At 42.5% G+C, this 20650-nt stretch overlaps 1 protein-coding gene across 2 annotated transcripts; it reads right to left on the reverse strand.

Moving 5' to 3' along the window:
* Positions 1 to 313: 313 nt before the first annotated feature.
* LOC139406739 (zinc finger protein 648-like) lies at positions 314 to 20111 on the reverse strand. 2 transcript variants are annotated; one of them, XM_071149722.1, is made up of 3 exons: positions 20040 to 20092; positions 4777 to 4871; positions 314 to 4609 (listed from the first exon to the last, which is right to left on the reverse strand). In XM_071149722.1, the coding sequence occupies exon 3, from the start codon at positions 4590 to 4592 to the stop codon at positions 3195 to 3197; it is 1398 nt and encodes a 465-aa protein (XP_071005823.1). In that variant the 5' UTR covers positions 4593 to 4609; positions 4777 to 4871; positions 20040 to 20092; the 3' UTR covers positions 314 to 3194. The 2 variants fall into 2 exon arrangements, with proteins under 2 accessions (XP_071005823.1, XP_071005822.1); XM_071149721.1 differs by having other exon boundaries at positions 314 to 4871; positions 20040 to 20111.
* Positions 20112 to 20650: the final 539 nt, after the last annotated feature.

Raw genomic sequence — 20650 nt, forward strand, 5'->3', positions numbered from 1 at the left:
CATAGTATTCCACTATGAAAGTCCCTGCTGAGACCTCAAAGCCCTATCAGTATTGTAAACTGCTTTAAAAGAGGTCCATCTCAATCAATCTTGCTGGTCTAGGTTTTCAGAAAAGGTATGAGGCTCTCTGCATCTATGCCCCATATATATATATATATATATATATATATATATATATATATTTATATATACTGTATCATTCTGTTGGTGGCAAGAATTGTATATAATAATAATAATGTTATTCTGATGTTATTCTCCCCTTTGCAATTTAGGTGTCCAAACTGTCCATCAAAAGAACACAAAAACACACAGGTAAAAGTTTTTTTTAAATATTTTTTATTTTATTTTTTATAACAAACACAAATTCAATAAATAATGTTCAATACTGTACTTTCAAAGATTCAAATATACCATATGATTAGCTATTCTCAGAACTGCACCCCAGGATCTCCACTTCATACATTATTTGTGCATCCCAAATGGCGCCCTATTCCCTATATAGTGCATTACTTTTGACCAGGAACCATAGGGCTGTGGTCAAACGTAGTAAGCTGTATAAGGAATAGGGTGCCATTTGGGGTGTACACAGATAGTTTTCTACAGCAGGACAATAATCCTGCAGTAACAGGAAATGTGAATTAGAATTAAGACACTTGTAGGGGTTGATAAATCTTTGGTTATGGACATTTTCTAAGTGGAAATTACAAACTTCAGAAGCCTTTTTAAACCTCAAATACTCTACAAGTTTTACATTTCCTGCACTGCAACAGGGTGATCAAATTAAGTTTCTACATCTGTAGGTGTGCGTCTCAGAGGCGCTCTTGTGTATAGTCACTCCCCAACAGATACATTTGAACCAAATAAGGTTATTGATAGCGATGCCATAGGGGAACGATTTTAGAGTCTCTGAAGATCCATAAAGGAGATGGTTCTTTGAAGAACCATACAAAATTCCAGAAATGTTTCGGCCCTGCTGTAGGGTTTTAAGCCTTATTTGCATAATTCCCATTGGGCCTTCTGAGTCAATTGTAGAGTTACCAGTACCACCCATGACTTTGTTTGCTAGTGACAGAGACATGGTTGTAGCATTCATTTATTTTCAATCCTGTAGCCTTCACCAAGTAAGTTTGTAAGTGAACATGTAGTCATTAAAGTTATATTCTTTAAGATAATATGTATTTCAGTGGCCTAAAGCTCATAGTTTACAGGCTACACCAAGTCACATTATACTGGCTTGCAAAGTGATGTGTAATTGCTATTGGAATCCAGCCAGATTGGGCATGTCCAACATTTGGCATTTGTATCCACCCGCAGCCTGTATTATGAATGACTGCTAGGTAAGACTATGATTTGAGACTACCTTAAACATCTAAACATCTAAACATCTAAACAACCATTTCAGTAACAGGTACAATAAGTCCATGTAACAGATTGGAATAGTTTTGAAATATGTATGTTATTTACACTCCACAAATTTCTTGTTAACAAACTATAGTTTTGGCAAGTCGGTAATTTTTCCAACAATTGTTAACAGACACATTATTTCACTTATAATATACTGTATCACAATTCCAGTGGGTCAGAAGTTTACATACACTAAATTGACTGTGCCTTTAAACAGCTTAGAAAATTCCAGAAAAGGATGTCATGGCTTTAGAAGCTTCTGATAGGCTAATTAACATCATTTGAGTCAATTGGAGGTGTACCTGTGGATGTATTTCAAGGCCTACCTTCAAACTCAGTGCCTCTTTGCTTGACATCATGAGAAAATCAAACGAAATCAGCCAAGACCTAAGAAAAAAATGTGGAGACCTCCACAAGTCTGGTTCATCATTGGGAGCAATTTCCAAACGCCTGAAGGTACCACGTTCATCTGTACAAAAAATAGTACGCAAGTATAAACACCATGGGACCACGCAGCCATCATACCGCTCAGGAAGGCGACGCGTTCTGTCTCCTAGAGATGAATGTACTTTGGTGCAAAAAGTGCAAATCAATCCCAGAACAACAGCAAAGGACCTTGTGAAGATGCAGGAGGAGATAGGTACAAAAGTATCTATATCCACAATAAAACGAGTCCTAAGAAGCCACTGCTCCAAAACTGCCATAAAAAAGCCAGACTACAGTTTGCAACTGTACATGGGGAGAAAGATGGAACTTTTTGGAGAAATGTCCTCTGGTCTGATGAAACAAAAATAGAACTGTTTGGCTATAATCACCATTGTTATGTTTGGAGGAAAAAGGGGGAGGCTTGCAAGCAGCATTATGTTGGCATCATGAAGAAGGAAAATTATGTGGATTTATTGAAGCAACAGCTCAAGACATCATTCAGGAAGCTTGGTCGCAAATGGGTCTTCCAAATGCACAACTTCCAAAGTTGTGGCAAAATGGCTTGAGGACAACAAAGTCAAGGTATTGGAGTGGCCATCACAAAGCCCTGACCTCAATCCTATAGAAACTGTGTGGGCAGAACTGAAAAAGTGTGTGCGAGCAAGGAGGCCTACAAACCCAACTCAGTTACACTGGCTCTGTCAGGAGGAATGGGCCAAAATTCACCCAACTTATTGTGGGAAGCTTGTGGAAGGCTACCCGAAATGTTTGACACAAGTTAAACAATTTAAAGGCAATCTTCCAGATACACTCAATTAGTATGTAAACTTCTGGCCCACTGGGAATGTGATTAAATAAATAAAACCTGAAGTAAGTCATTCTCTCTACTATTATTCTGATATTTCACATTCTTAAAATAAAGTGGTGATCCTCACTGACCTAAGACAGGGAAGTTTTACTAGGATTAAATGTCAGGAATTGTGAAAAACTGAGTTTAAATGTATTTGGCTAAGGTGTATGTAAACTTCCGACTTCAACTGTGTATTTGACTAGCATAAGATTCATTAATCAATGTACATGCAAAAACATCAACAACAAAAAAAATCTAAATTTGCTACATATAATTTCTGAGCATCATACATCTGCCTAAACAATTGTACTTTTTTTCCCAGCCAAACTCAGGCTTCACAATAGAACAATTAAATATAATATTTTTTTGAATGCATTTTAGAACATTGTCAGAAGATCCTTAAAGGTTAGCAGACTAGCAGGATGTTGCCCTAGCATGTAAATATCAATAAGGTTGACTAAACCAACAGTGTGTACTATATGAGAGGGTAGCTCCCAAACATCAATAGCATCAATCAGTTGTCTGTGTTTCCGACAGCAGAAGCAGCAACAGTAGAGTCATGGCTCAGCATGTGCTCAGTGAGCTGAGAGGCACACTGAAAAGCCTTGTCACACTTCACACATACAAAGATCCTCCCGGCACACATCTGCTCCTGGTGGCGCTTCAGAGCAGTTGTTCGGCTGAAGGACATGCTGCAGCCTGTGCAGTTGAAGGGCCTCTCTCCGGTATGGACGCACTGGTGACGAACCAAGCGAGACACCATGGCGAACGCCACCCTGCACTGGGAGCATTTGTGGGGGCGGATGCCACTGTGGACGGCCTGATGCTCCAGCAGGTTGGAGGACTTGGTGAAGGATTTGGAACAGACCAGGCAGGTGTAGGGTCTCACCCCGGTGTGCACCATCTGGTGCTCTGCCATGCGGCTGGCCACGGCAAAGGCTTTCCCGCAAATGGAACAGCAGAAGGGCCGCTCGCCTTGATGGGTCCGCTCATGGCGGAGCAGGGACAGCGGCTTGTTGAAGGTCTTGCCACACTGCGTACATGGAAATGGTTTGTTGTTGGTGTGCATGTTACGCTCGTGCTTCCGCAGGTCCGAGGAGCGCACAAAGTCCTTGCCACAGGTCTCGCACACATATGGCTTCTCTCCGGTGTGCGTGCGGATGTGCTTGCGGTAATCAGAGGACCAGATGTAGGTCTTGTCACAGAAGGGGCAGTGGTACGGTCTCTCTCCGGTGTGCAGGCGCTTGTGCTGCTGCAGTGTGCCCTGGTGGGAATAGGCCTTGCCGCATAGGTCACACACATGAGCCTTCAGGCCACTATGAGTATCCAGATGACTCTGCAGATTGCTGGACTTCTTAAAGGCCCAGTTGCAGTGAGTGCACTTATAGGGCCGGTTCTCTGTGTCTCCCTCTACTCCACGTTTCTTCATGGCAGTAAACACTATAGGCACCTTATTCTTCTCACAGGCATCAATCATGGCCACAGCCTTGTTTAATGGAGGGGGGATTACTAGTGATACTCCACTCTTCTCATTTCCATTTTTCCCACAAACATCAAACATCTCATGCGCATCACAATGCACATCAGACAGAGCCTCGTTGGGTTTGGGCCTGATCTCTCTCACCAGATGCAGCTTCAGATCGGAAGGATTCCCGCTAGAAACTTTCCTCTGCGGTCTCCTTTTAGAAACCTTCTTGATGTTGCCTTCCTCTTGTTGTGACGAGTCTAGGTAGACCCCATACACGCCAGTAGACCCTCTCCTATTGGGAATATTATGTTCAATGGCCGTGGGTGAACCTGGAGGACCACAGAGGTCCTGATAGGTAGAAAGTCTCTTGTCTTCTCCAGAGTTGAGTTCAGTAAACTTCTCAGCTAGAGTCCAGGTAGGTGTTTGTGGGTTTAAATAAATCATCCCGGTGAAGCTACTACCTGAGAGGGAGTCGGTGTCGTCATTATCAGAGGGGTTAGAGTCACTTTCCACTTTGTAAGCAGTGCTGACTGTTACATTCTCTGAGGGCATGTGGGAAACGTAATGCATTTTGTTCATTACGTTTTTCCTGATACTTCTCTTTGAAATGTACATTTTATCAACAAACCTGTCGGAGGTCCATGAAGGCATTCCTTCAGCCATATTGGATATTATAGAGGTGGTGAATGTGGTTTGAGGTTGAGCTCACCTTCTTGGCAGTGCCTGGAAGAAAAACACAAAAACAAATTTCAGTGTTCTATTCATCACAGTGAAGACAAATGTACTTTTCAAACAATAACGCTATATATTTCCTAAGCTTTCACAATATTGTCATTGAGTGCATCACATACAAAATGTTTTAGTAAGTGTTATAAAACATCAATGCAAATTTTATTAGCTGTTCAGGAGTTGTATGGCTTGGGGGTAGAAGCTATTAAGAAGCTTGTTGGACCTAGACTTGGTGCTCCGGTACCGCTTGCCGGGCAGTAGCATAGAGAACAGTCTATGACTAGGGTGGCTGGAGTCTGGCAATCCCTGATTCTCACCAGATTGTAAGCGTTGCGGAGGTCCAGTTTGGTGAAGAATTGGGCCCCATGGACCAACTCCAAGGCGGCGGACATCAGGGGTAGGCGGGTAACGATTCTTAACTATAATCCTGTTCAGCCCTCTAATCGATGCAGGGACGTAGACCTCCATCCTTCTTTCCCACGAAGAAGAAGCCTGCACCAGCTGGGGATATAGAGGAGCGAATGAAACCTGTCTCCAGCAACTCCTGGATGTAATTGTCCATGACTGCTGCTTCAGGGGTTGAGAGGGAGTACAGACGGCCCCGGGGAGGGGTGGAGTTGGAGTTCTATGGCGCAGTCATATGGACTATGAGGGGGGTGGGTTGCCTCTTACTTCGACCTCCTGGTCCCGTGGACCAGGAGAAGAGTGGGTTATGTAGCACTAGCCAGGGGTACCCTAGGATAAGGGGGTTCTTGGGAGCAGTGATAAAAAAGAAACTAAGTCTCTCTGAGTAGTTCACCCCAACCTGCAGTAGAATGGGCTTGGTCTGATATTCCACCTGGCCGGAGCCGATGGGGCGTCCATCGAGGGCTTTAATCTGCAGAGAGATGGGACATTTCACGCAGGGGATTTGTAATTCTCTGGCAAAGTCTTGATCAATGAAATGATCTGCGGCCCCGGAGTGCACGAAGGCTTGAATGTGGTGCTGACGGTTGTCCCAAGGAAGGGTTGCGTGTAGTGTCAGATGGTGACCGGGTAGCTGGGGTGAAACTGGACAGCTCGTCAGGGTCTCCCCTTGTCCTGGTGAGCCCCAGTGTTTCCCATCAACTTTGGGCATGTAGAACGGAGATGGCCGAAACCTCCGCAGTAGAGGCAGTTGCCGTTGCGCATGCGCCTGTCACATTCCTGTGGGCTCAGACGTGTGTGTCCCAGCTGCCTTGGCTCCTCAATGCTGGGCTTGGGGTGCTCCGGAAACCAGGATACGGGAGTGGTGTCAAAAAGGCGCTGTCTCACACATTCTCGGATGGAACCTCCATTTTGTTGCTCCCTGCCTACAGACAGAAGCTAAAACAAGAAGCTCCCACGCTAAGGTCTGTTCAACGCTGGTCCGACCAATCTGATTCCACGCTCCAAGACTGCTTCCATCACGTGGACTGGGATATGTTTCGTATTGCGTCAGACAACAACATTGACGAATACGCTGATTCGGTGAGCGAGTTCATTAGAACGTGCGTTGAAGATGTCGTTCCCATAGCAACGATTAAAACATTCCCAAACCAGAAACCGTGGATTGATGGCAGCATTCGCATGAAACTGAAAGCGGAACCACTGCTTTTAATCAGGGCAAGGTGACCCGAAACATGACCGAATACAAACAGTGTAGCTATTCCGTCCGCAAGGCAATCAAACAAGCTAAGCGTCAGTATAGAGACAAAGTAGAATCGCAATTCAACGGCTCAGACACAAGAGGTATGTGGCAGGGTCTACAGTCAATCACGGATTACAAAAAGAAAACCAGCCCAGTCACGGACCAGGATGCCTTGCTCCCAGGCAGACTAAATAACTTTTTTGCCCGCTTTGAGGACAATACAGTGCCATTGACACGGCCCGCAACCAAAACATGCGGACTCTCCTTCACTGCAGCCGAGGTGAGTAAAACATTTAAACGTGTTAACCCTCGCAAGGCTGCAGAACCAGACGGCATCCCCAGCCGCGCCCTCATAGCATGCGCAGACCAGCTGGCTGGTGTGTTTACGGACATATTCAATCGATCCCTATCCCAGTCTGCTGTTCCCACATGCTTCAAGAGGGCCACCATTGTTCCTGTTCCCAAGAAAGCTAAGGTAACTGAGCTAAACGACTACCGCCCCGTAGCACTCACCTCCGTCATCATGAAGTGCTTTGAGAGACTAGTCAAGGACCATATCACCTCCACCCTACCTGACACCCTAGACCCACTCCAATTTGCTTACCGCCCAAATAGGTCCACAGACGATGCAATCTCAACCACACTGCACACTGCCCTAACCCATCTGGATAAGAGGAATACCTATGGGAGAATGCTGTTCATCGACTACAGCTCAGTATTTAACACCATAGTACCCTCCAAACTCGTCATCAAGCTCGAGACCCTGGGTCTCGACCCCGCCCTGTGCAACTGGGTACTGGACTTCCTGACGGGCCGTCCCCAGGTGGTGAGGGTAGGTAACAACATCTCCACCCCGCTGATCCTCAACACTGGGGCCCCACAAGGGTGCGTTCTGAGCCCTCTCCTGTACTCCCTGTTCACCCACGACTGCGTGGCCACGCACGCCTCCAACTCAATCATCAAGTTTGCGGACGACACAACAGTGGTAGGCTTGATTACCAACAACGACGAGACGGCCTACAGGGAGGAGGTGAGGGCCCTCGGAGTGTGGTGTCAGGAAAATAACCTCACACTCAACGTCAACAAAACTAAGGAGATGATTGTGGACTTCAGGAAACAGCAGAGGGAACACCTCCCTATCCACATCGATGGAACAGTAGTGGAAAGGGTAGTAAGTTTTAAGTTCCTCGGTGTACACATCACAGACAAACTGAATTGGTCCACCCACACAGACGGCATCGTGAAGAAGGAGGCTGAAGAAATTTGGCTTGTCACCAAAAGCACTCACAAACTTCTACAGATGCACAATCGAGAGCATCCTGTCGGGCTGTATCACCGCCTGGTACGGCAACTGCTCCGCCCACAACCGTAAGGCTCTCCAGAGGATAGTGAGGTCTGCACAACGCATCACCGGGGGCAAACTACCTGCCCTCCAGGACACCTACACCACCCGATGTCACAGGAAGGCCATAAAGATCATCAAGGACAACAACCACCCGAGCCACTGCCTGTTCACCCCGCTATCATCCAGAAGGCGAGGTCAGTACAGGTGCATCAAAGCTGGGACCGAGAGACTGAAAAACAGCTTCTATCTCAAGGCCATCAGACTGTTAAACAGTCACCACTAACATTGAGAGGCTGCTGCCAACACACTGACTCAACTCCAGTCACTTTAATAATGGGAATTGATGGGAATTGATGTAAAATATATCACTAGCCACTTTAAACAATGCTACTTAATATAATGTTTACACACCCTACATTATTTATCTCATATGTATACGTATATACTGTACTCTATATCATCTACTGCATCTTTATGTAATACATGTATCACTAGCCACTTTAAACTATGCCACTTTGTTTACATACTCATCTCATATGTATATACTGTACTCGATCCCATCTACTGCATCTTGCCTATGCCGCTCTGTACCATCACTCATTCATATATCTTTATGTACATATTCTTTATCCCTTTACACTTGTGTGTATAAGGTAGTAGTTTTGGAATTGTTAGCTAGATTACTCGTTGGTTATTACTGCATTGTCGGAACTAGAAGCACAAGCATTTCGCTACACTCGCATTAACATCTGCTAACCATGTGTATGTGACAAATAAAATTTGATTTGATTTGATGTGGTTGTCAATCCTGTTGGCCAGCGTTATCAGGGACTCGAGGTCCTCTCCCATGTTCCCGATCGGCCAGTTCATCCTTGATGGAGATAGACAGACCCTGACCAGCAGTGACCAGTGATTCAGTATTCCACCCACTCTCGGCAGTGAGGGTGCAGAAGTCAATGACGAAGTCAGCCACTGGTCTGGCACCTTGGCGGAGGTTGAACAGTCGGCTTTCTGCTTCTCGTCCGCCGACTAGGTGGTAGTCGCTGCTCGGCACACTCGTCACAGCTCAGCAGTGAAGGCTAATATGAAGCTGCAGAAAGGTGGCTGCTGTTCCCACTCCCCAATTGCCCAAACCAGGGCTTTGCCCAAGAGCATAGAGATGATGCAGGCGATCATGGCCCTGATAGGTGTGGAATGACGAGGACTGTAGCTCGAACACCAGAGAGCACTGAGTGAGGAACCCCTTGCATCCTTTGCCTGTTTGATGGTTCGTCGGAAGGCATAGCAGGATTTCTTATAAGCGTCCAGGTTAGAGTCCCGCTCCTTGAAAGCGGCTGCTCTACCCTTTAGTTCAATGTGGATGTTGCCTGTAATACATGTCTTCTGGTTGGGGTATGTACGTACAGTCACTGTGGGGACGACGTCATCGATGCACTTATTGATGAAGCCAGTGACTGATGTGGTGTACACCTCAATACCATCGGAAGAATCCCGGAACATATTCCAGTCTGTGCTAGCAAAACAGTCTTGTAGCTTAGCATCTGCTTCATCTGACCACTTTCTTATTGACCAAGTCACTGGTGCTTCCTGCTTTAGTTTTTGCTTGTAAGCAGGAATCAGGAGGATAGAATTATGGTCAGATTTGCCAAATGGAGGGTGAGGGAGAGTTTTGTACGCATCTGTGTGTGGAGTAAAGGTGCTCTAGAGTGCTTTCCCTCTGTTTGCAGACTTAACATGCTGATAAAAATGAGGTAAAACTGATTTGAGTTTCCCTGCATCAATGTCCCCGGCCACTAGGAGCGCCGCCTATGGATGAGCATTTTCCTGTTTGCTTATGGCCGTATACAGCTCATTGAGTGCGGTCTTAGTGCCAGCATCGGTCTGCGGTGGTATATAGACAGCTATGAAAAATATAGATGTAAACTCTCTTGGTAAATAGTGTGGTCTACAGCTTATCTTGAGATCTCTACCTCAGGCGAGCAAAACCTTGAGACTTCCTTAGATTTTGTGCACTCTGTTGTTTACAAATATACATATATACAGTACATGTTCTATCTTGCCAAAAAAGCCTAAAACTCAACTAATCACTGATCATAAACTCGTTGTGATTGGCCTCTCCTCCTGGTTACACTAGTGACCGTATCCCCAGCGCATCCATGCGGAGGTGTTGCTAACATTTGACCTCAAATTTGAATGTATGAAAAATACCGGTGTTTTAGTCTTTTGAGGTTCTGGTCATGCAATCTATGCAGCATACCCAATCACTTTTTATAGCCACTGTTTAAAGGCCTCCTGGGCCATATACAGAATTCCTCACTGATTCCCTGAATTCTTAGTCATGGCAGATAATATTCACATTTTTGGTGACTTCAATATTCACAAGGAGAAGTCCACAGACCCACACCAAAAAGCTTTTGGAGCCATCATCAACTTTTATCGAACATGTCTCCGGACCTACAGTACGCATTGCCACAATCATAATCTGGATCTAGTTTTGTCCCGTGGAATAGATATTATCACGTTTGCAATCACAAAAAAATTATCTGTTCAGACCCCAACCAAGGATTTTCAAAAACTGAGCTATTTATTCTCAGACAACCCAAAGATTGCTAGATGTCCTTCCAGACTCCCTCCACCTACCCAAAGACATCGGAGTACTACAATCAGTTAACCACCTAACCAAGGACCTAAACTTAACCTTGCGTAATATTCTATCAAATCAAATCAAATTGTATTTGTCACATGTGCTGAATAGAACAGGTGTGTATGTATACCTTAAAGTGAAATGCTTACTTACAAGCCCTTAACCAACAATGCAGTTTTAAGAAAATAGCAACAAAAAAAGTAATAGATAAGAATAACAAATAATTCAAGAGCAGCAGTAACAATAGCAGGGCTATTGACAGGGGGTACTGGTACCGAGTCAATCTGTCAGTGTTGACACGTTGTCTAGATTCGTTTGCACTGCTAAAAACACAACAAAAAAATTGTCACAAGAAACTATCTACCTAGTATACAAAAATACCCAAGCCCTGAAGCAAGCTTCCAGAAAATTGGAACGGAAATGGTGCACCACCAAATTGGAAGTCTTCCGACTAGCTTGGAAAGACAGTAGCGTTCACTATCGAAAAGCCCTCACTGCTGCCCAAACAGCCTATTTTTCCAACCTGATAGAGTCACTCGGGAAACACAATGTCAACATTCAATGCTATGCAGACAACACACAGCTGTACATCACAATGAAATATAGTGAATCCCCAAGACTGCCTACCCTGGAAGCCTGTGGTTCAGACATAAGGAAGTGGATTACGGAAAATCTTTTACTTTTAAACTCAGACAAAACAGAGATGCCAGTTCTAGGTCCCAAGAAACAAATAGATCTGCTGTCAGATCTGAAAATGAATCTTGATGGTTGTACTGTCGTCTCAAATAAAACTACCCGGAAAAGGCACTAAATAAACTTCAGCTGGTGCTAAATACGCCTGCTAAACTCTTGACTAGAACCAAACAATGTGATCACATTAGCCAGTGCTAGCCTCTCTACACTGGCTTCCTGTTAAGGCTAAGGCTGATTTCAAGGTTTTTCTGCTAACCTAGAAAGCATTACATGGACTTACTACCTAGCTCGCCGATGTGGTTCTGCTGTACATACCTACACGTACGCTACTGTCACAAGACGCAGGCCTCCGTGTTGTTCCTAGAATTTCTAAGCAAACAGCTGGACGCAGGATTTTCAACTACAGAGTTCCATTTTTATGGAATGGTCTGCCGATCCATGTGAGAGATGCATACTTTGTCTCAACCTTTAAGTGTTTACTGAAGATTAAGCTCTTTGGTAGGTGCTATGGTTAGGTGTAGTCTGGTCTAGGGGTGCGATGGTGAATGACAAGGCACTGGAGTGACGAACCACCCTTGCTGTCTCAGCCTGTTGGCTCCCCTACAATCTCCGCCTCTGAGCATACTACTGGGCTGAATCACTGGCTTGCTTACGCTCTTCCTTCCTTCCTGTCCTCAGGCTCATGCTGTGGGGTGATCTTTGTGGACTAGAGGCGACAGGTAGCCTAGTGGTTAGAGTGTTAGGCCAGTAACCAAAATGTTGCTTGATCGAATCCCCGAGCTGGCAAGGTAAAAAATATGTTGTTCAGCCCCTGAACAAGTCAGTTAATCCACTGTTCCTAGGCTGTCATTGTAAATAATAATTTGTTCTTAACTGACTTGCCTAGTTAAATAAAGGTAAAATAGATTTTTAATGTTTTAAATATCCTCAGCCTTGTCTCAGGGTAGTAAGTTAGTGGCCTGTTGATATCCCTTTAATGGTGTGGGGGCTGTGCAGGTCATATCCTGTCTGGTTGTCCCTGTCCGGGGTAACTTTGAATGCTCGACTATGAAAAGATAACTGACATTAACTCCCAAGGTGCTGACCCTCTACCACCACTGTGATTACTATTTGACCCTGCTCATCTTCTATGAATGTTTGAACATCTTGAAGAACGATCTGGCCTTAATGGCCAAGTAGGAATGTTTGAAAAACAGAAGGTGCTGAATCCAGACCTTAAGCCTTTTCTCTCCAATATTCTCCTAATTCTGAGATATTTGGATGACATTTTCGTGAACTATACAGGCACCCAGGAAGAACTTTTGGAATTCCATGCTTATCTTAACTCTATGAATGGACACCTTCACTTCACCATTAACTATAACCAATCATAAATCAGTTTTCTTGATGTGATGGTTATTAAGGACAAAACCTTCCTCTCTACAGATCTCTATAGGAAACCTACGGACAGGAACACCCTCCTTAGAGGTGACAGCTTTCATTCAAGTCCACTTATTAAAAGTCTCCCTATAAGTCAATTCAGACGTATCAGATTTAAGAAAAGGGGGTACAAAGACAATTGGGTAAAACATACCAATGATCGTTTTGAAGGACTAACACAGTCGGAAAGCCTACAACCAAAAGTAAAAAAAGGCAGAACATGTAGATGGCTTTTATTATTGCTTAGCAGAGGTAGACTGTCACGACTTCTGCCGAATCAATGCCTCTCCTTGTTCAGGCAGTGCTCGGCGGTCGAGGTCGTGCTTTACCCAATACTCACCATTGGGGAAGGCATTTAATGACATTATCAGGAAGCACTGGTACATTATTGATACTGACCCACAATTGATACCCATTTTTAAATATCCCCCACATATGGTTTTTAAAAGACCCCCAAACGTGAGAGATATTGTGGTTAAATCTGATTACCCACCAGAGAAAAGGGAAACTTTTTTGGACAATATTCCGGAGGGTAATTACAAATGTGGCCAATGTGCTCAAAGCAGCTTTACGTACAAATACCACTAATTGTGGTATGTCCTTGTGGTCTTACCTAGGGAAAACCCATAGAAGCCTTAAGATACGGATCAGTGAGCACCGCAGCAATATACGGACAGGTGAAACAAAAAAATCTAGTTAAGTTTCATGTCAAGCAGTTACAGCAGTTACCTAGCCATCTGCAGCCATCGCCCAGCCATCGCCCAACTATTTTGAGATAAAAGTACAGCTGTCACGCTCACCAACAAATTATAGTTTTCAAAAACCGAATTTGAATGATTTCAGTAGACTATTTAATTTTTTGTGTGTTTTTTTATTGATTTAATTTCACCTTTATTTAACCAGGTTGACCAGTTGAGAACAAGTTCTCATTTAGAACCGCGACCTGGCCAAGATACAATTGAGCTACAATTGAGCTACAATTGTCCCTCTTACTGCCATGAATGCCTCTGCTGATCCTACAGCTATTGTATGCAGTAATCATGTGCCTATGAACCAGAGTTATACTGTTAGCAATGAGGTGGTGTGCCCTAGCAGGAAGTCCACTGTGTGCAGTTCGCCCTGCACTAACATAAATAACCTGAGCATGCCTACGTCAGGTATACGTAAATGGTTGTAAAGGAGTCAGGTGCAGGAGAACAGATATTGTGTAGCCAACAGTCTTTTATTTTGGCGAACCAAAAACACACGGCAAAGTGAACACGAAATAACAATATGGGTTAACATAACCCAGCGCAACAAACCACACAAAGACATGAGGGAAACAGAGGGTTAAATACACAACACATAATGAGGGAAATGAGAACCAGGTGTGTGGGAAAACAAGACAAGACAAATGGAAAATTAAAAATGGATCGGCGATGGCTAGAAGACCGGCGACCTCGACCGCCGAGCACTGCCTGAACAAGGAGAGGCATTGATTCGGCAGAAGTCGTGACAGTCTACCTCTGCTAAGCAATAATAAAGCATCCCAGAAAATGCTAAAAATAGCCCATGTTAACATATGTAGCTTAAGAAACAAGGTCTATGAAATCCATAATTTGCTAGTAACAGATGACATTCATATTCTGATAATCTTTGAAACTTACTTAGATAATATATTTGATGATACAGTGGTAGCAATACTTGGTTATAAGAGCTACAGAAAAGACAGAAATACCAAAGGTGGAGGTGTGGTCGTTTATATTCAGAACCAAATTCATGTAAAGCTTTGAGAGGATCTCATGTTAAATACTGTTGAAGTAATATGGCTACAGGTTCATCTGCCTCACCTAAAGCCCATTCTGGAGGGAAGCTGCTATAGACCACAAAGTGCTCACAGTCAGTATCTGGATAACATTTTTGAAATGATTGATCATGTATGTGATATCAACAGAAATATATATTTTCTGGATGATTTAAATATTGACTGGCTTTCATCAGGCTGCCCACTCTAGAGAAAGCTTCAAACTGTAACCAGTGGTGTAAAGTACTTAAGTAAAAATACTTGAATGTACTACTTAAGTAGTTTTTTGGGGTGTCTGTACTTTACTTTTTTAAATAACTTTTACTTTTACTTCACTACATGCCTAAAGAAGATAATGTACTTTTTACTCCATACGTTTTCCCTGACAACCAAAGGTACTCGTTATACTTTAAATGCTTAGCACGACAGGAAAATGGTGAAATTCACGCACTTATCAACAGAACACGTGGTTATCCCTACTGCCTCTGATCGGACTGTCAACCTACCAGGGTAGTTACAAACAGCACAGGAATGAAATCATCAACATGTATTGATGACATCTTTACTGATGCTGCAGAAATGTGCTTGAAAGCAGTATCCAAACCCATCGGTTGTAGTGATCACAATATAGTAGCCATATCTTGGAATACCAAAGTTCCAAAGGCTGGGCCTAATATTGTGTATAAGAGGTAAAACATTACGTTTTGTAGTAATTCCTATGTTGTTGAATATTTGTTGGTCCGTGGTATGTAATGAGAAGCAACCAGATGCTGCACTTGACACATTTAATGAAATTTAATTCCAGTTACTGATAAGAATGACTATAAAAACGGTTAAATACCCATGGATTGATGAGGAATTGAAAAATTGTATGGTTGAGAGGGATGAGGCAAAATAAATGGCAAATAAGTCTGGCTGCACAACCGATTGGCAAACGTACTGCAAATTGAGAAATCATGTGACTAAACTGAATAAAAAGAAGAAGCTACCCAATGAAACAAATATAAATTATAGTAAAAAATAATTACATAAAGAATGATAGTAAAAGCTTTGGAGCAACTTAAATGAAATTTTGGGCAAAAAGGCAAACTTCGAATCCATCATTCAATGAATCAGATTGCTCATTCATCACATTGGCAAGATTATCAAATTTAGGCATGACATGCCAGCATCCAACGCTGATACTACACATCAAAGTATATCTGACCAAATTATGAAACACAAGCGTTGTAATTTTGAATTCCCTAAAGTGAGTGTGGAAGAGGGTGAAAAAAGTATTGTTGTCTATCAACAATGACAAGCCACCAGGCTCTGACAACTTGGATGGAAAATTACTGAGGGTAATAGCGGACGATATTACCACTCCTATTTGCCATACCTTCAATTTAAGCCTACTAGAAAGTGTGTGACCTCAGGCCTAGAGGGAAGCAAAAGTAATGTTCCCTACCTAAGAATAGTAAAGCCCCCTTTACTGGCTTAAATAGCCAACTAATCAGGATGTTATCAACCCTTAGTAAACTTTTTTTTAAATGGTGTTTGACTATTTTATAGTAAACAAATTGACAACAGACTTTGAGTACGCTTATAGGCAAGGACACTCAACAAGCACAGTACTTAAACAAATGACTGATGATTGGCTGAGAGAAATTGATAATAAAAAGATTGTGGTGGCTGTTTTGTTAGACTTCAGGGCAGCTTTTGACATCATTGGTCATAGTCTAATGCTAGAAAAACGTATGTGTTATGGCTTAACACCCCCTACTAAATTTGTGGATAAGGAGTTACCTGTCTAACAGAACAGAGGGTGTTCTTTAATGGAAGCCTATCCAACATAATCCAGGTAGAATCAGGAATTCCCCAGGCTCGAGTCAAGTATGATATTTGTCAGCATAAAGTGACTCATTTGTGTACTAGTTGTGGCTTTCGTTCAAAATAAATAAGTTATACTATAATGCAGAGTTACCAACACATTCTTTCTGATCATCTTATAAATAAAATGTTTGACCAAGTTAATCTGCTCATGTTGTGTGTGTATGTGCATGTGCAGTAGACTGATAGCCATAGACAATCTGCAGAAAATATTGTAGCCTAATGTTGAAAGTATTCCGATTTATTGATTGGGAATGGCATGGATAGGTCTAAAAAATATCAGGAGAACTTCTCTCTTCAAGTATGCATCTTTTATTAACTATCCGGATGGTAGGCTACAATTGTGTCATGGATGACACAATTGGCTAATTCTGTAAGCCCAAAGGATATCTACATTTATTTTAGAAGAAGAAAAAGGCTTTTATAATGAGTTAGACCTGAGTTATAGAAATACCCTACCAAAATATGTCTTAACACACAGCACTCACTAGCGTCCTAAAATCACCACATAAAAATCCTCTAATGTAAAGAATATGGTCAACGGAAACTAAATGAACAGATCTCTGAACACCTCAAAATATTCTACATCCAATTATAGCATTGTCATAGTGGGAATCGCCTACTAACCTAGACCTTCAAATCCCAATTGTTGGAAATAACATGGGAATGCAGATGGGAGACTCCACCTTACGTAGCCTATTCAAAATAGGGAGGCGAGGGGGGGCTGTCACTTTGCCATACCCTAAATTTAGCTGAAATGACGCACCTGATATTAATAAACAGACTTCCAAACGTGGGTCTGAAGCATACCCTCTTCCTCTCTGTCAAAAAGACGATCCCCACAAGTTATTAGAGCAGTAAAAATAAATGTTTTGTCATACCCGTGGTATACGGTCTGATATACCATGGCTGTCAGCCAATCAGCATTCATGGCTCGAACCACCCAATTTATAATTAAGCAACAAGGCAGAAGGGGGTGTGGTATATGGCCAATATAACACGGCTAAGGGCTTATCTTAAGCATGACGCAATGTGGAGTGCCTGGATACAGCCCTTAGCCGTGGTATATTGGCCATATTCCACAAACCCCTGAGGTGCCTTATTGCTATTATAAACTGGTTACCAACATTATTAGAGCCGGAATACAATAAATGTTTTGTCATACCCGTGGTATTTTTTTAAATATATATATATTATTTAAACTTTATTTAACCAGGAAGGGCTCATTGAGATTTAAAATCTATTTTTCAAGAGCTTCCTGGTCAAGATAGGCAGCACCAAGTCATTAATTGACCGGTCAGGGAATCAGTCTAAACATCATTCATCCGTGATTTAAAAATACTAATCGGGACAAGTTCTTCCAGTTTAAAAGTATTTTGTAAGGCGTTCCAAGATGATGATGCAGAGTACATGAAAGCCCTTTTACCAAATTCAGTTTGGACATTTGGAACAGTTAGCAGGACAAAGTCCAGCGAACGAAGAGAGTACCCGCCACATTTCTGAACAATACAAATGCCCAAATAAAAAGGTATTAAACCCAAAATGACTTTGTAAATAAAAGTATACCAGTGACTGAGCCTACGAGTGACTAGAGAAGGCCAGTCAACCCTGGTATACAAAGTGACGTGGTGCGTATGGGTTTTGCAGTTTAAAATAAATCTCAAAGTGCCATGGTAAAGGTTGTCAATTGATCTTCAACACTGAGCGGAAGCATTCATATATAAAATATCCTCATAGTCTAGTAAAGGCAGAAATGTAGCTGATATACTAGCCTCCTTCTGGTTCAAAAGAAAAACAGGCCTTATTCCTAAAATAAAATCCAGATTTCAGCTTTATTTTTTTTGTAAATGGTTGAATATGCCATTTAAAAGAGAGGCCGTCATCAATTAAAATTCCAAGATATTTATATGAGGTTACAGTCTCAATCTCATTGCCCTGACAGGTAATAATAGGTGAAAAGTAAATAGGTCTATTTCTTGCTTTAGAAAACACCATTAGTTTAGTTTTGTCAGTGTTCAATTGACACAAGGTATGTTGAACAGTATAAAAAGCAGTTTACAAGTTCTGGAAAGCTTTTGTAAGAAGCGAGGGACAACAGTAAATAACAGGATCATCAGCATAAAAATGACTTTGCGCATTTTGGACAAAATTATTATTTATAGAAATAGTGAATAAGAGAGGACCAAGTACAGAGCCTTGGGGCACACCATTACAGACAGACAATTTAACAGATGAGCCCATCAAATTGAGTGCACTGAGTTCTATCAGACAGATAGTTAGCAAACCATGCAACTGCATGCTCCGAAAGACCTACACTCGACAATCTCTGTCTTAGTATATAGCATGATCAACTGTATCAAAAGCTTTAGAGAGATCAATAAAAAAAAAGTGAGACACAGTGCTGTTTTTTTGTCAAGGGCTTCAGTGAAATCATTTAAAACCTTCATGGCTGCTGTAATTGTGCTATGCTTCTTCCTGAAGCCCGATTGGTACATTGATAAAATATAGTTAGTAAATAAAACTATTTTAGCTGTTCACTCACAAGAGTTTGAAGTATTTTCACCAGGGGTGACAGCTTTGAGATTGGCCTATAATTATTTAAGAGTTGGATCTCCCCCTTTTAAAAGTGGTAGGACAAATGCTGATTTCCAGATCTTTGGAATTTCATTACATTCCAGGGTATACAGTCTGATATACCAAGGCTGTCAGACAATCAGAATTCAGGGATTGAACCACCCAGTTTATAATTTCAAAACCGCATTCCAGCGGTGTCTGCATTCGTAAATTGCCTCCACTGTATCAGGGAGTGCTCTGGGTGGTTTGCAAATTCAGAGCGTTACATTCAGAGCGTTATCATATTGTCTGTTCGTAAATTCAGAGCGCACACTGGACGCTCTGGCCGAGGAGTAGGGTTGATTCGAGCGTTCTGACCTCACAACAGCAGTCAAGCAAACTGGCTAAAGTTGGATAGCTTGTTACAGTAGCTACTTCCAGACACAAATTAGAGATAACTTAACTCTGACCATTTCACTCGCTCTAGCAGAGTTGGTAAGGCTGTTTTGATGTTATCTAGAACGTTAGTGACTAACTGTGCTGCTGGCAATAATTTAATAACGTTTTTTTTTTTGCAGACCTATAGGTTACTGACACTGGTCAGATTCTACTGGTAATGCACGTTTGTAAATTCGTCAGTTATTCTGCGCTCTGGCACATTCAGTGCTCCGATATAGGAGTAGATGGACAGAGTGAATTTACAAACTGCTTACAATCTGTAGAGTAGGTTCAAATGGAATTTCATTCAACATTCGCGACAGACAGGTGACGTATGGTTTTCGTCAATACAAACGGACAACATAGAAACTTTGCGTGGGGTCTACCCAACAGGTTGCCCAACTCTTAGTTTGTGGTGAAACCCTGCGATAAACTTTATGACACACTTTATAACACAGACTCTATAATGCATGTTTATCGAAATGTTTCATCCGATTTTACTCCATTGTAGGCTAAAATGTATTCTGTATGTAATATTTCGCAATAATAATGTTTGCTTACACGCCACTAAAATAAACGACTATCGTGACAGCAGTCAAATGCCTGATGATCCTTAAAATCACTATAATAAGATGCCTATTCAATAAGAGGCTCGGCGCCTATAGGCTGTACGCTATAGCCTGTCTATCATAAACTGTCAAAATATATCCGCATCTCTTTCTCACTAGAAAGCTTAGTCATTCATTCATAGGCTGCATTATGCCACTTACCTCTACAACGTTCCCCTATCTCCCCCCAAGCAAACCATGAGCATACTCCTCTCAGCGTGCGAACCATATAGTAATTTAAGACATGCCAAACTCGGAGTGGGCGGGGCTACTGAAAATGAACCATAATGTGGGGGCAGTTTGTGCATCCTACACTGATATTAAATCATGCACCCACTTCACTATCTGTATGCCAGGCCCAGGGGTACAACTTTCAATAGGGACCGGTGGGGACATGAGCCCCCCCCACATTCTGAAATTGCATTCTTGTCCTTCAAGTTTTATCATTGCACTGTTATACAAAACCTGGCTTCAGTGTGCTTTAGGACCATGTGGTAGGCTGTTTTCTAGTTTCAGACTGCTGGATTCAGGACAGCATGGACATCACAGAGCAGAGGGTGTTGACAGGCTGTGTAAAGGCAACGCTTCTGAAAGGATACATTATAGGACCAGCACTGGAGAGATGAACAGAGGCAGCTGCTGTCTGTGTAATGCCTTTTCTCTTAGTTTTAAAAGCAAGCAGAGCAGAAACTGGCTACTCTTTAGTTGACTGATCTAGCTGGCAAAGTAACTGTTGTTTGACAGACAAAAAAAGTATTTATTCCCAGTGCTGA

This window comes from Oncorhynchus clarkii, chromosome 4, assembly GCF_045791955.1.
Source record: "Oncorhynchus clarkii lewisi isolate Uvic-CL-2024 chromosome 4, UVic_Ocla_1.0, whole genome shotgun sequence".
Taxonomy (NCBI): domain Eukaryota; kingdom Metazoa; phylum Chordata; class Actinopteri; order Salmoniformes; family Salmonidae; genus Oncorhynchus; species Oncorhynchus clarkii.